General features: G+C 51.4%; 1 protein-coding gene across 4 annotated transcripts in view; it reads right to left on the bottom strand.

Moving 5' to 3' along the window:
• Positions 1–16532, bottom strand: part of Atp9a (ATPase, class II, type 9A) — a 114577-nt gene that overhangs the window by 40485 nt on the left and 57560 nt on the right. For all 4 annotated transcript variants that reach the window (XM_013518320.1, XM_013518319.1, XM_013518321.1 and 1 more), the window contains exons 11-14: positions 15602–15762; positions 12911–13053; positions 11586–11698; positions 949–1161 (exon numbers count right to left, since the gene is read on the bottom strand). In XM_013518320.1, coding sequence (XP_013373774.1) covers positions 949–1161; positions 11586–11698; positions 12911–13053; positions 15602–15762 — 630 coding nt within the window. The remainder of the gene's footprint in view (positions 1–948; positions 1162–11585; positions 11699–12910; positions 13054–15601; positions 15763–16532) is intronic.

Here is a 16532-nt window from a genome sequence, read left to right as displayed (position 1 = left end):
CCAACCACAGTTAATGGACAAGAGAGATAAAGCCCTGTTCTCTTGGAAAACAAGAAGCCAAGAAGCACAAGGCATTCCATGAAAGGTTTACCCTCCTGGAAAAACCTCTGCACAGCCTTAAAGCAAACACACCAAAGGCTGGAGGGAGAGAGAGCGGGGACAGACGGGACGGAGACGGCTCAGCGACTGGAGGCCAGGACCCGCGCAGGTGCTGGCCGGCTCACCAACACCGGAACTGGCTGCGGTTCGAATCCCACCGGGTGCTACCAAGACAAGGGGCCTTGCTCTCAACTGAAATGCCTGGGACCAGCTCCCACTCCCAAGGGGAAAGCCAAGCCTCAGCAGGCCAAACCAGATGAGCCACAGGAAGGAGAAATGGTAGCGGGGTTCCCAGAAGTCCGAGCAGATCCGCAGCATCGCCAGGCCTCCGCCTGCCCCGCCCTCCCTGCACACGGCTCCCCCGGCTCTGCACCGGAGTCGGGCAATGGTCACGGATGAGCTGGGCTTTATGACTTGAGTCGCCACACGAACACCACGCAGACTGCAAGGAGGGGTCTCTCAGGGGACAAATTCTGCTGCCCCACAAAGCGAGAAAGGAGCGACAGCCAGGGCTGGAGGTACCACAGCGACCCCTCACCTGTGAGCCCCGGAAAGGACTCGCAGGGCTCCACTCGGCGTGTGCGCCCCAGGCCACGGGGACCTGCAGTCAGCCCGGTCCGCCCACCCTCCACTCCAGAGAAGCCCCTCCTGCCCGCAGCCAGAAGACGCAGAATCCCGCTAACGCCGGCCGCAGAGTAAATTATTTTTTTATGGGAGGAAGAGGGAAAACTGAAGGGAAAAGCCCAGAATGACAAGTGAAGCACAGATCCATGTCCGCGTTGCCCTGAAGTCCAGTGGGGGACAAAGGATATCGAGCGCATGGCTTTCGGGCGCCTGCCCCGGAGTTACCTCGTCTGGGCTGGACGCCTGGTACACGCGGCAGGAGTCCTCGTACTGCTTCTCGGCCTCGGCCTGGTCGGCCACGCCATTGGACTCGTACACGGGGATCACGTTGTGGCAGAGCGCGATGGCCTTCACGGCTTCGTGCACGCGGCCGCTCATGGTCCGGCGGACCTTGGTGGTGACCACGGGGCCCTTCTGAGCTGGAGGCTCCTGGGACTGCTAAGGAGAGGAGAAACGAGTAAGAGACAGGAAGGGCCAGGGAAGCAGACGCAACAGCCCCGCGGAGCTCCTGCTCTCTCTGCTGCCCCACACGGGGGATTCCTAGGCGGTCCACAGCGACGCGCAGGACCTGAGGAGACACGCGGTTTTAGGGTTCCAACCGCCTATGGATGGTGGGAAAATAAGGAATAAAGGAACAGGCTGACGGATGAGGTGAGGAGGGCGGCTCTGCCTGTGGACAGCGTGAGCCTGTCTTCCCGGGGGCGCGGACAGAGGTGTCACGGTGCAGACCCTGCTACGCTACGGGATTCTGGCATTTTAGTGCTGGGCTTCTCTGCCTGGCACCGCTGCTATCCAGGGAGGGTCATTTGCTGCTGCGGGGTGCCCTGTGCTGTGCAGAATGTTCACCAGAAGGGGATGGGGATTTAGCTCAGCAGCACAGCACCTGCCTGCCAAGCGTGAGGTCATGAGTTCGATTCCTGGTACCGGGAAAAAAAAAAAAAAAAAACAGAATGTTCAGCAGAATCCCCCCGCTTCAGATAGGGGACTGAATCATCTTCAGACCCTGCCATAGGTCTCCTGGGACCTAAATCCCCTCAGTGTGTAACCACTGTTTTTTGTTTGTTTTGTTTTGTTTTTTTCCAGTACCAGGAATCAAACTCACCACCTTGTGCTTGCCGGGCAGGCGCTGTGCCACTGAGCTAAATTTCCAGCCCCTGTAACCACTGTTTTAAATGTACCCTCTTCTTGATAATAACAGGAGGCAATGGCTTCAACTGGTGCTGATTAGAGAAACGACCATCAGTCTGGCAGCCCAGGGCAGGTCCAGTGAGGCCATCATGGCTGAGGTCCCCCCCCAAAGCCTCGCTGTGTTGAAGGTTTGGTTGCCGGCTGATGGGATCTTAGGAGCTGAATGGATCATGGAGCTCTAACCTCACACTCAAGTGGATTCATCCACTGGTGAGTTCATAGCACAGTGGCTATGGGGAGTGGGGCCCAGTGGATGACACAAGTCCTTGGGGGTGCGGGTCTGAAGGGAACATCCTGTCCCCGCCCCCTTCCTCTCTGGCTGTCTGCCTCTCACTGCTTCCTGACTGCCATGAGGAGAGCAGCTTGCCTCCGCCACACCCTCCTGCTATGATGTCTCTGTCTCACTGCAGGCCTACAGCAGGAGAGCCAGCCTTACCGTGGACTGAACGTCTAAGGCCATAAGCCAAAACCACGTTTTGTGCTTTAAGTTGTATAAATCAGGTATTTTGGTGCCAGCAACATAAAGCTCACCAACACAGAGGCATAGCAGTAGCAGCTGGAGAAACCCTGGCAGAAGGAGCCTAATGCAAGATGGTACCCAGCATTCTACTTAGTGCAGACTTTGAAGAGTCGTTTTAACTGTGCTTGACTTTTTCCTTGCACACGGACCTCGGACCCTAGCCCTCGCTTGAGGGGCAGCCCCATGCTTACACGGTCCTCCCCACCCCTCTCGGCATGCAGCTGAGCCTTGGAAGGGCCAGGAAGGGGCCACGCCGTGGGGAAATGGTTTCAGCAAGTGGTAACAAGAGCACTGAAGGCCACACAATCTGAGTCTTATTTTTGGATGGGCGCTAAAGTGCCTGCTTCCCGAGCCGCGGTGTGCTGAAGATGGGAGGCGTGGGCTCCAGAGTCCCCTCGGTCCCGGGAAGGCTGCTTAACACCAACCGAGTGTGGAGGGGGTGGGGATCGGCCACCAGCAGCCCCTTCCAATCCTCGTCGGCCTCGGCCTGCTTGGACGGCAGGGCTGCACGGCCTCGGGAGATAATGCAGAACAAAGGGCTGGGGTGTGCACAGTGGCACAGCATACGCTAGGTCCTGAGCTGAATCCCCAGCACTAAAAGAAAATCATTTTTTTAGGGACACTAGTGCAAAACAGAACCCTACTTGTTAACTAGTAGTTCTGAACACTGAGTCTACAGCTCAAAATCCAGATGGCTCCTCCCTGGCACACACCCCACCTGCTCACCCTACCCAGTGCCTCAGCTCCCTGCCTACAATGCCATCCTCCGCCTCACTCACTCTGTTCTAGTCACGCTGGCCCTTCTGCTCTCTGAACATTGCTAAGCTCTTCCTGCCCCAGGACCTTTGCACTTGCAGTGACCTCTGCCTGGAACCCTACTCCCCACACCTCTGCAGGGCTGGCTTGCTCAGCCTCATCACTCAGTTTCAATCCAATCTAGTTCCTCTAGGAGACCATCCAGGGCCTCCAGGCCATGCTCCTCGCCTGCCCTCCCCAGGGAAGTTGTGCTCGTGAGACCCCTGTGTGTTCCCATCTTCAGTGCCTGACAGGGGCTCAGTCACCTGATGATTCTCTCTGCTATCCGGCTGTGGGAACACAGAGCTTGTCCATGCAAGTTACTCATCAGCATTCCTAGCACCGGGCAGCGCCTGGCGTGAAATAGGCGCTTGCCGAAAGAACGAACAAATGTATAACTCAGTACTGCTGAGGTGGCAAGGAGTGCTCAATGGACAGGAATTTCTTCCTCCATTTCCGAGAAGAAATAAATATCAAACTGCCCGATCTCAGTTCCAGACTTTAAATCACAGTTTCGGACAAAGGATCGCCTGCAACAGTTTGAACTCTGGAAGCTGGATCCACCTATGGAGTTACTGGGGTCTACGTTCCATTTGCGATGGGATCACTTCAGAAGAATCCCGTTTCATACCCGTGACACATGGCTGCCCCAAATAGAGACCAGATGGGTTGAAAAAAAAAAAAAAGAAAAAAGAAAATGACTTTCATTTAATTTTTTAATACTATTTTTAGTAGTGGCATTAGACTGCTCAGGTAATTAGACAATTACTAAATTATTCTGGTCACCGTGGGGACACACAGTGCTCCAGCTTCCTGCACTGCTAACCCCTGGTGTCAGGAGCACACGAGTTTCACTTCCAGGCCAAAGGGCACTGCATGGTAACAATAATTAGAGTAATGAATCAGAACTCCGGTTTAAATGAGTCATTATTTGCCAAGTGCTTTTAATTACAAATAATTTAACTTTAAAAATTATGAAGAGGACTGGAGACTTACAGAAATGCTTCCTCTACTAGAGACACTAAATCAAGAACTTTTTTATTGCTCGGTAATTTATGTCCCGCATAGATGTGCGTTATGAAGCCAGCGACACGTGTCTTCATTTTTGCCCACATTCCTCAGCACCTGAACCGAATCATTATTTAAGATGGGGGCAACAGCTAGACCTTTGACCGAGTAATTGCTCCGGTTGGCAAGCCCGGTAACAGCGGGGCTGGAAGGAAAAGCTCCGCTGAGGGCATCCTTGGCAAACTTCTGGGTTTTGTAAACCAATCTGATTTCATGCGTACAGAGTCAAATGTGTCCGCTAATGTTTCCAGCGGGGAATAACACAGCCCTGGGGCTTTGTACTCCGCGTCAAACAACTCCAGAGCAAGCCACTGCCCCGAAGCACGGACACTCAGACTTTTGCAAAAGACTTCACCTTTAAATTAGGGAACCACTGGACAACGAATATGAAGGCAAGGATGCCAACAGCCTCAACCAACACCCCCAGCGACAGGCTTACTGCTGCCAATCATTTCTCTCTCCTTTAAATTGATGTTTGCCCTGACTTCCTACTAAGATATTTCAGGGAAGGAGGAAATAACTATCTGGGTGCTGAGACCATTTTTTTCCCCTTTCTTTCTCTGTGGTACCGGAGATTGAACTCAGTGTCTGCATATCAAGCCACAGCCCCAGGCTGGGCTAAAAGTTGTGGTCCTCCTGCCTCAGCTTCCTGAATGCTGAGACTGCAGGCGAGCACCACCATGCTCGGGTCCTAAAAGCATCCCTTCGCTTTTCAAATGAGAGCTCCTTCACACCTCCAGCGCAATCCGCGCACACTGCAAGGCTCTGACGCTGACCAGAGGCCCGCTGCGAAGAGGCTCGGCAATGGACACGCCCGCCCCGCCACCCCCACGCCCATATGGAAGAGTTTCACATCCTACAGTGTTTATCTCTAACCTCCTCCACGGGCCCTTTAACCTACACACATTTCTTCTTACTTACAAAATACCAGGGGAAAACAAAAACAGATGTGCCATCCGCAGAGGCAGGTTATGGCTCTCTGTGCCCTGGGGAAAACGGACTGGTCCTCGGGAGGGAGGGAGCCAAAGAGCACCACATGAGGTCAGAAGCAGCTCAGAACCAGGCGCAAGTGGGCCAGGGAGGGAAACGGAGCCCTCCGCACACAGACGCCCGGACCTGTGGCCCGGGCCGGCACTCTGCAGCACCCGAGGCTGCGGGTTCCATCGCAGACCATCGCTGCCAACCAATGGGAGAGTGACACGCAAGGAAAATCAGGCTTCCGTGTCCCACTAATGACCCATGGCAGGGCTATTTCCCCACAAGAACTCCAGGCCAGGAAAGATTAATACCAAAATGAAACGTTGAGTCACCATGAATCAATTTTCTTCCTCAATGCCGTTAAAATGTCACCCCATGTGGGCATTTGTGATATTAATGGCCACGCAGGGGCTGCAGTCAGTAGCGACGTGTGTTAAAGACATGGAGTTCCAGCTACGGCAGCCTGATCCTGCCCCCAAAAGCTCAAAGCTGGTGACTCATTCGCTTCAAAGGGCCACCAGCCAGGGATGGGCTCGGAGCTGGCGCTTCAGACGAGTCCACTGAGCTACATGCTGATTAAGCGGCACAGCCACTGTGTTTACAGCTGAACAGCATTCAGCTTGGTTAGAACGACTTCGACTTCCGAGGAGGAGGAGGAGGAGGGGAGGGGCTGAGGCTTCCAACGGCAGAGGGCTGGGAAGCGGAGGAGCAGGCTACGCGGTGCAGGACGGACCCCTCAGGCAAAGACAGTTCCAGCCCCAGACGGCAACACTGAGAAGCCTGCAGAAGCCCACCGGCACCGTGCATCCGGGGCAGGGGAGGCCCCAGGGCGCCAACGCGGAGTGAGATTCTCTTGACTTAAAATTTCAATACGCTGCTCCTCGTGGAATTTTGATTTTTTGACATGGGAGTTTTTTACAGACTGCATTAAAATATGACGTACCTTGATGACTGGTTTGGCACCCCGTTAAATTTGCTCTCTAGGAGAATTCCTCACTGGTTTGCCCTAGCCCGGGCCTGTTATAAAATCATTACAAATAAGCAGAATCATTGAACACAGACACACTTTACACATATCCTTTACACACAGTGCTGGTTCAATTCTAGTTCCGAAGAATTACAAGAATATGTCTTCTTGGCGAAAAGGAGAGAGAAGTAAAGCACACACCCGTCCCGAAGGACAGACGCGGGGTCAGAGGCGTAGCGTCCTGGACACTCAGGTGTTGAGCTGAGGACTGTGCAGTCCTCGGGACACAGGTGACAGCGATATTGTGGCTTTGTGGTTATCTATGTTATTTATTTTTTCTGCAGCAAAGATGTATCACAAATGACAAATGCGTGGGGGGAAAAAAAGGCAGGTTCTGTGTCCCCAAGAAGAACAGATAAAGAAACTCCTCCCTGAGAAACAGAAAGCGAACCTTCAGCGGGTTTCCTGTGGATGTGGAAGAAGGGCGCACAGCGAGTGGCCACGACCCACTGAACACGGCAAAGGCGTGGACAGGAAGGACACAGACGCTCGTTTAAGAAACGTTCAGCCAACTCCAATCCTAGCAACACATGCTAAGGTCAGAGATGAAGCACTAAGCGACAAGCGACTGCTCACCTCTCAATCTGTGTGGCTTAATTTCAACTATGTTTGGAAAAAGCTAAAGTCACAAACAAGCTGGAAGAGCCCTGGAAAGTGCAGGGTGTGTGCATCTCAGGGGCGGGGCACCTCAGGTCCCGTTCCCCACGGAGCTTCATTTCCTCCCGAGATGCCCACATTAACAAGAGTCAGAGATTTCTGCTCGCTGGGCGGGCGGGGAATAAAGTAAAATATACTACAAACTCTACATAACACAGACCAGTTATCTTGAAAATTACTTTGATAATGATACATTGAGGAAAATTTTTTTGGTATCCTCCACAGGTATGTATTTATATTAATACTGATTTATATTACCCACTGTGCATTATAAAACAAAAAATGAAATTCTAAAATGATAGACTAGAAAGGCCAGGCGTGGTGGCGCACACCTGTAATCCCAGCGCTTGGGAGGCTGAGGCAGGAGAATCATTATGAGTTCGAGGCCAGCCTGGGCTACAAAGTGAGCTCAAGACCAGCCTGAACTGCATAGCGAGACCCTGTCTCAAAATGACAAAAAATAAATAAATAAATAAATAAATAAATAAAATGACAGACTAGAAATGAAAAACTGTCGCATAATCAGCAAACATCTCAAAATGATATACATTCAGGGTGACACTGACTACAAACGTTTTAAAGTTAAATTTCAAATCGTCATATCCACTCTTCAGCCCTAAAGAAAGTACTGATGCACACTACAAACCAGAAGAGCCCTGAAAACGGTCTGCTAAATGCAAAAGTTCAGACACAAATGGCCACACGTTAACTGACTGCACTGACATGAAATGCAGGGAAATTCAGAGACAGGAAGGAGACCGGTAGCCACCAGTAGTAGCAAAGGGATGGAGGAAGACACTGGGGAGTCCTGGGGGTGTAGGGTTTCTTTTTGGGGTGATGAAAATGTTCTGAAACAAGGCATGGGTGCGTGTTGTGAACATACTAAAAAGCCCCAAATCACATACTCTTAAAAAAGTGAATGTTACAGTTTCTCTGTTACATTTCAATTTTTTCTTTTCTTTTTCTTTTTTTTTTTTTTTTTTTTTTTTTTTTTTTTTTTTTCTGTCTTGTCTTTTTGAGACAGGGTCTCGCTATGCAGTTCAGGCTGGCCTTGAGCTCACTTTGTAACCCACGCTGGTCTCAAACTCGCAACAATCCTCCTGCCTCAGCCTCCCGAGTGCTGGGATTACAGGCGTGCGCCACCACGCCTGGCTGGCAATTTTTTCTTTTAAAAAAAGGCATCCAGAAATAAATAAACTCAGGGAAACACATCACCTCTCCCTAGTCCATTCTGGTTCCACCTCACAATGCACTGGCCATCCCTTGCTGTCTGCTCGGCCTTACACTGATAATCTTGGTGTTTTCCTGCCGGAATCTTTTAAAACCACCTGCAGTCTTTATGAGGTTAGTTCAGTTCAGTAACATCCTCAAAACCAGTCACCTGGACACTCATAAAGGGCAACCTGCAGTGTCAACACACTGAGAATCGGCAAGGCAGAACCGGGCTCCTTCCACAGAACTCGCCCACCTGATGCGCGGAGGGCGGGTCCCCGGCTCGACCCCGACACTCTAAGATGTGAACTTCGCATGAATTCTGGACATGCAAACAAAAGACATGCAGAGATCCTCTAGTCTCTTCCTGACCCCAGGGGTTACCCTGCAAACTCTGCCATGGAGGTCACAGGAGCCCTTGAGCGCCCTGGATTCGCCCGTGAAAGCTACGGGTCTGGGCGCAACTCCCAGGGCCTCTGACTCTGGGCCACACATGTCATACTTTAGGAAAGGGCGCTGCTGAATCTACCGGTCAGCCCACAGGTCAGGGCAGTGAGGGAAATGGGCACAGGGCACCCTAGGGAGGCGGGCATGCTCTAGGATGAACTGGCTATACCGGCTCCACATGCTAAACTCACTAAAAAAAAAAAATCACTGAACTGCGTACTTAGTAGGGCTGGGGTTTTTTAAAGGTGTTTAAAAACATGGAGAAGTCTTCATATGTCTCCTCACAAGGCAGCCATGTGCTCCCTGAAGGATCTCTGCATGGCCAGGGCAGAAAACGCACACAGCCACCCCTACCCCCACCTGTGAGCTCACCCCAGCTTCACGCAGACCTCGGCCCACAGCCTTGAACTATCTGAGACCCAAGACCAGGGCGACAGATCCATTTATGAGCTTCCGCTAGGAAGGAGCGTGAGACAGAGTTCATGAAAAGAAATGCCATTTTCTGACTTTTAACACTTTACAGAGCGTTATCTGTGTGAGACTGAGGATGAACCATAAACACTGAAATAACAGACAAATACCCGAGACAGAAGGGCTTCTGTAAATGCCACAAGCTCTTAAAAATACCACCAAACAGGCCAGGGCGTATCTCCGCTAGACACACATCGCCTCTGTGAAGCCGTCCGGCATAATCCTCAGCAGGCCTGCCAGGGGCCGAGGGGGAAACAGACCCGCAGCCAGCGCTGATAAGCCTGGCAGTCCAAACAGCAGGCCCACGCAGAGGGAGCGCGGACGGTGCTGGGGCCGGGGCTGGCACCCGGAGGAAGCGGTTGTCCTAAGACACAGGAAGGTGCCGGCTCCCTGCCCTGAACTCGAGAACGAGGAGGGGACACAGCTCTCATCTCGTGGGGAAACGCGCAGGTGGTCAGGGGTGCGGTCAGCTCTGCCAAGCAAGGGAGGGATGCAAAGAGAGATGGGCGGACAGGCGATCTGCCCAGTGTAGAATGGGTTGGGGGGAGGCTGGAGGTGATGGGGGAGCACACAGGAAAGGCTCCAGGGTCCTCGGATGGCACTGGGTGGAGTCCAGAAACCCCAGGACCCCAGGGAGAGAAGCGAGTGTTGGGAGTGTGGAACGCACACTGGGGATCCGGGGACCCGGTCCTTGGGGCACAGCAGCGATGCCAAGCTCGCAGGTACGTACGGCAGTCCAAAGCCTCAGCGTGGCGCCGGGGACAGACACAGAGCCATCGCATCTGCATGGGATGGAAGTGAGGGCAGAGGCCCACCCTGGGGGTGACACAGCAGGGCCCAGGACGGAGCCCAGAGGCCACATCGCCATCCTGAGGATGGTCAGAGAAGGAAAAAAATGGAGGCCGTGTGGCGTGGTTTTTTAATAGTCCTAAAGAAAAGAATGCCACTGAAAAAAGGTCCATGGATCCACCCGGAGACAGGTCACCACGCTCACCCTAGGAGCCTGAGAGAATTAATTACAGGACTACACCGCTGGTAGTAGATGACACAAGATGAATCGAATTAACTGTTCTCTATCGGAAGTCCATCCACCTATGCTTCCTGCTCCACTGCTTTTGGGGTGGGGGTGGAATTCCAGGTATGCCTGCTCCGGAACATTCCAGAACATTCTGGAATGTTCAGTGACAAGTAAAACTGTGCCATGAGGGATTCAGGCATTCTGCCTTCACCCTTTACATACAGAGAGGTATTTCTTCCCACTTTCAACTGGAATTCTGGCTTTGGAATCATTATCTGTTTTGACAAAGTTGTTATCTCCAACCAGGCGCCACGACATGGAGCTGTCCTACCAGAGCCCATCTTTACTTGGAAGCTGCCAAAGCGGCCTCAGAATTAGCAAATGACCAAGGCGCTGTTTGGGAGGTTTGTTCTGTCGCCTGGTCTTACTTTCAAAACACAGAAACCCAGGTCCCTGCCCTAGTCTCAATGAATCAGAACTGCTACGGTCAATAAATGCCTTTATTTTCCTTGATGATCTGCCCTGAGAGACCACTAGCAATTCTGATGAGCAGCGACGTGAGGACCCAGCTGGTCTAACTTTTGATGAACATTAGGACACTTACAAGGAACATCTTTCTCTGAGAAATGACTGACTTAAAAAAAAATTTTGTAGGAAAGAAAAAGCAGGAGCAGAGAAGTTGCCAAGTATTTTCTGATCAGTTAATCTTTTTCACAGGGCAGCGGGGGTGAATGCACTTGGGAATGTAAAGGCAATCAGAAAGATCATGACTATTTCCCAAGGAGACCATCCACCACCTCCGTTCTGGCTCGGAGCCAGGGAAAGGGGAAGAACACACACTGATAAATCTGAAGTGTAACCAACGGATGGGTCCCAAAGCTCCTTCTGGTACTTGTTATTAGACAAATCTCTTTCTGTCTGGCTTCTCCCACCTCCAACAGCACTTTCGAGGGACCTGTCCTGGAGATGAGGGACATAGGAACCTCCACCATGGTGTGAGTCCACATGTCAAGGACTAGTGGTCACTGTGGGTCTCAGAGGGCGTGTTTCCGGCAGAAATGGGAAGTGACTGCTGAAAGACACAGGGTGTCCGTGTGGGGTGTGAATGTAAATTGCCTGTGGTGATGGCTGCACAACCCTGGATATATTAAAAACCACGAAATCATACACTTCCATGGATAAATGGAATGGTACTGTGAATTCTACCGCACTAGAGCTGTTAAAAATGTACAGGACAGGGGGCTGGTGATATAGCTCAGTGGCACAGCACCGGCCTGGCAAGTGCAAGGTCCTGAGTTCGATTCCCAGTACCAAAAAAAAAAAAAAATGTACAGGACATGTTTTAGCTATTAAAACAGAAGGCTTAGGCCAGGGGTATAGCTCAGTGGCACAGCGCCTGCATGGCAAGAGCAAGGTTCTGAGTTCAATTCCCGGTACAAATAAGTAAATAAACAAACAAACAATAAAACAGAAGGCTTTACCTGGGTGTAAATACTAAATATGTGGCTCTGTACTTCATCCATGGAGTCAAGGCCGTAGGCCACCGTGCCCAGATGCAGCCGTTTGAAAACCATCTCGTTCTGGGTCAGAGTTCCTGAAACGTAAGACAGGTGAGTGACTGCCCGCATCCTCCGCACTCATGCCTGGTAATGGAGATGACAGCCGCCATCTTCGGAGGGCCCACTCCTTGTCCCAGCTGGCTTCAATCCTGCCTCCACTGCAGCAGACAGAAGAGGTATTCTGTTTGCTCAGAATCCCATCCCACTTTTTAAAAATGGCATTTTAGAGACAGGTGAGGCGGTGCAGGCATGCCTGTAATCCCAGTGCCTGACAGGCTGAAGCAGTGAATCGCTGTGAGTTCAAGGCCAGCCTAAGCTACATAGGGAGTCCAAGGGCAGACTCACAGCCTGAGCTACAGGGTGAGACCCTGTCTCAAGAAGAAAAAGGCATCTTAGCGCTAAGGGTGTAGCTCTGTGACAGCACTTGCCTCTCATGTCAAGGCCCTGGTTTCCATCCCTAGGACCAAGAAAAAGAAGAAAAAAAGTGTCCCAGGTGACCAAGGAACAAGCCTATGCCCATCCCCTGGGGCAGCCCCGGAGGACCACCCATCAGAGTGCCCGACTTGTTCCACTGGCCAAGGGCTGGGGTGGCACATGACACATGCCAGGCCAGATTCCATTTGGGAAAAGCCCGACCCTTGAGCAGAAAGACCCATGGCTGGAAGACAAGGACACTCGAGTCGCCCCAAAGGCAGAGCCCTGCAGAGCCCACCCCAGGGCCCTGACAGGTCCCAACTTCCCTGGACCCCCATTCTGAGGCCTCTGCCGCGCTGACGGTGCGCACAGGGGACCTTTGCGGCGGCTTCCCTCCTGCCCTCGGCTACTGCAGAGGAGAGAAAGCTTAAACCCAGGCCTCCCGCCCCAGTCCTTGTTCTTCCCATCACGATAACCTCACAGCCAGACAGATGTTAAACTGGGGAGCAGTACTGGGGTGTGGCGGTGGGATCAGGACCCGTGGTCAGACTGCCTGGAACCAGTACCTGCTCTGGCCCCCGACCTAGCGCACAAGGCGAGGGGACTGACGGAGAAAGTGTTCAGAAACACCCGCACCGTGCCTTGCCCTTGCTCGAGCATCTGCTGCCATCTTTACCAGCATCAGCACAGCTCCACACACTTCATCCAGAGCTGAGCAAACAGCAGCAGTCGTCTCTCGTCTCTCGGGGCGGGAGGTGGGACCCAAGCACTCTGGCCAAGCAGCCCTGCCTCCTGCCACCCAGAATCCTTTGCGGGCCCTGGGGAGGGCGCACCTGTCTTGTCCGTGAGTAAGTAAGAAATCCTGCCCAGCTGCTCGGGAATCGTGCTGGACCGAACCACAGTCCCGGGGATTTTTGAATCTCTTCGAATCACCCAGCTGTACACGATCTTGCCCATGTCCAGGTTCACGCGCAGACTAGGGGGAAACAGAACAAGCAGGTTAACAGGACACTCGTGTGCCGCCTATAACAGCGTGGACGCCAAACACGTTTGTGCTATAATATGTGGACGCAACTCCTACGGCAGCCCTCCATGAACACGGTCAGCCTCGCCGCAGCAAAAACACTGACACACCCTGGCTTTCCTGAGGCCTTTCTGTAGGACCAACGCCACTTAAAACACGGCAACAGGAGTTGTGTCCATCGGACCTTTTCTTTCCTTTTTATTCTCTTTTCACAACACCGGGGATTGAAGCTGGCCTTGCAGGTGCTAGTCAAGCACCTACCACTGAGCTGTATCCTCAGCTTTTACTTTTTAATTACTGGAACCCTAGGTTAATATATTTTGCTACTATATTCATTTTTTTAAATCGTGGTATTATTTTTAAAGGTGGTATGTACCACGTTAAGGGTGCAGACTGAGGGTAAGAACCTTCCCATTGCCCTGCAGCCGTCACCACCATCCACCTCCAGAACTTTTTTTTAACCACTCTAGACTCAAACTCTGGACCCATTAAACAATCACTCTGCTGCCCACCCAAGTGCCCCGCCTTGGACAGCACATCTTGCTGATATTTCTATGACTCTGATTATTCCAGGCCTCATACAGCTGGAAGCAAATACTCCTTGTCCTTCTGCATGAGGCTTTTTTACACAGTGAGCATAATATGCTCCAAGTTCATCAACACCATAGGATGTGCCAGAATTTCCTTGCATTTTTGAGGCTGAATAACATTGCACTATGTGTATCCTACTCATTTGAAGTATTACTTTATTGCAAAAAAAAAAAAATCCTCAAACTAATTCACGATTCCCTAAACTAACCAAATCACTTGTCATTTTACCGACGAGCCCTCAGCTATAGGAAGACTTAATTTATCAATGTTCAACCACGTTATAAATACAACTTTAAAGCCTACGATTCACTTAACATCGCACTAGAGTCTTGTTTTGCTAGCAGTGAAGCAGACTGCATTCCCTGAGACCACCATGCAGAGCGAGTCAGCTAGGACACAATCTCCCTGCGGTGGTCATGTTTTTGGACCCCGAGCTGCAATCTCTATTCTCATAAGAAAACAAATCTAACCGTGCACTACAGCAAGACAAAATGCAAGATATCAAGCGTAAGAGACATTGTAAGCACTAAAAGTTTCAGAAAAAAAAAAGGGCATTTGGTTTAATGAATACTTTCACTGATATTTACTTTGGGAGAAAAGTAGAGACAAGTATGCAGCAACATGTGAATAAATGACAAGACACAGGCCAGGCATGGTGGCACACAACTGTTATCCCAGCACTCCGGAGGCTGAGGCAGGAGGATTACCACGAGTTCGAGGCCAGCCTGGGCCACCCAGTGAGTTCAAGGCCAGCCTGAACTACATAGCAAAAGCTTGTCTCAAAAAAAACAAAAACAAAAACAACAGGACAGTAGGGCATGGTGGCACACGCCTATAGCCCAGGGCTCTGCAAGCCTGAGGAGCGAGGACTGAAAGTTCAAGGCCAGCAGGGGCAAAGTAGGGAAACCTCGTCTCTAAACAAACAGGCTGAGGTGTGACTCCTGCAAAGGCCAGTGTTCAGTCCCCAGTACTGTAAGAAAAAAATAAGGGAACACAAGTATATTTGATATGAAAAGTTATTTATAACATACTGCATTTTTTTAAATGCAGGATCCACTTTTTCTAAAATAGAAAGCAGTCTAGAAAAAAAAAAAAATGCATGCCAAATAATAAGCAATTATCATTTGGTAGTAAGACTGATTAAGTAAGAGAAAGGTGACTTTTATTTACTCCTTTTGCTAATATAGGTATTAGCTTTTTTTTCTACTATGACAATTTATTACTCACACTTTTTTTTTTTTCAGGCAGGATCTCACTATGAAGTTCAGGCTGGCCTTAAACTTGGAGCAATCCTCCTGCCTCAGCCTCCAGAGTACTAGGATGACAAGCATGCACCACCATGCCAGACTGCTTATGTCATTTTAAAAACCACTCACTCAGCCTCCGTATCAGATAGACAAACAATCGGTGTGTGCTACCATGCTCCTAGCACACACCCGCGGCAGTCACTGCTAATCAGGCACAACACTGCCTCCATTTGAGCGCAGACTCAGACTCACAGCCCTTCCCAACACAGCACGTGTCATGGCCACGGCCAGCCACGCAGAGCTGGATGACGAAGTGAACTGTAAATGCCAGCCCCTGCACAGACAGGCCAAAGTGAGAAAAGGTCCCCTGTGCACAGCCTTCGGGGAGAAGCTGCCGTCGCAACGCCGCAGCTGCAACCGTGGCTCACAATGCTCACCCCAACTGTCCCGGCCAGCACTCCACAGACAGCGGCTCCCCTCACAGCCCTGACCATGGCCTGGGGATCACAAAGAGGGGAAACAAGGGCTGGGGATTTAGCTCGGCGGCACAGCGCCTGCCTGGCAAGCGCAAGGTTATGAGTTCAATCCCCGGTACCAGAAAAAAAACAAAAAAAAGAAAGAGGGGAAAACACCAGAGCCCTCACCACGAGCCCCCCGCGTACCTGATGGGAATGATGTTGGAGAACAAGAGGAGGAAGCGGATGATCTGTAGGTACCAGCGACCTGCGAAGTGCTGCAGGGCAACCATGACCAGCGACACCACCACCAGCGCTCCGAACAGGATCTTGGTGAGGCAGTTCACTTCCAGGTCAAACAGGCCGATCTGCGGGACACAGCAGGGAGGGCCAGACTGAGCCTGGTGCCCACAGCCTCTCCGGAAGCCGGCCCTTCGCCCAGTGGGCTCAGTGGCACCCATCTGTCCTCGTGGTTCTGCTCTGACATTACTGGCCCGCACAGCCGGGGATCGTAACAGACAGCCCAGGTACCTCCAAGAATCCTGATTTCAAACTGTTTAGCGCCCAAGAAGATTTCAACTTGGAAACACACAGGCAAGTGACCCCTGCACTGAGCTGCGCTGGGCAGAGAGTAACCTCTGCCACGCTACAGCAGCCACGTAAAATGGTTTTGGTTCTCCGCCCATGGCACTATGCCACACACGAAGTTCGGGCACACACCACGGATGGCACTGATTTTAGGTGCAGCCTAAGTGAGTGTTATTATTTTATTTGGGTTTTTTTTGTGTGTTGCTTTTTTTTTTTGTACCGGAATTGAACTCAGGACCTTGCACTTGCCAGGCAGGTGCTTGGGCCACTGAGCTATATCCCCAGCCCCATTATTATTTTTAAAATTGCTTGTTTCTTTCCTTGTGTATTCCCCCCACATGTAACTAGCGCATCGAATCCGTAATTTCATGGACAGAGGCCCAGCCTGAGACTAAGGCAGCAGACAAGGGGTGTTGTAACAGCGGACTGAACGTGATGGAAGGTTAAGAAACTCAGCGTTGGGTTGTCATGCCACTGCCGCAGGAAGTCAGTCTACAATGTTCTGACTTGGAAGCTGAAGCAGGGGCAGGAGCACTGCTTTCAGGGGTAC

This window comes from Chinchilla lanigera, unplaced genomic scaffold (genome assembly GCF_000276665.1).
Source record: "Chinchilla lanigera isolate Chin_1 unplaced genomic scaffold, ChiLan1.0 scaffold00044, whole genome shotgun sequence".
NCBI classification, from domain to species: domain Eukaryota; kingdom Metazoa; phylum Chordata; class Mammalia; order Rodentia; family Chinchillidae; genus Chinchilla; species Chinchilla lanigera.
The sequence above is the reverse complement of the archived record's forward strand: the minus strand, read 5'-3'. Positions and strand labels throughout refer to the sequence as shown.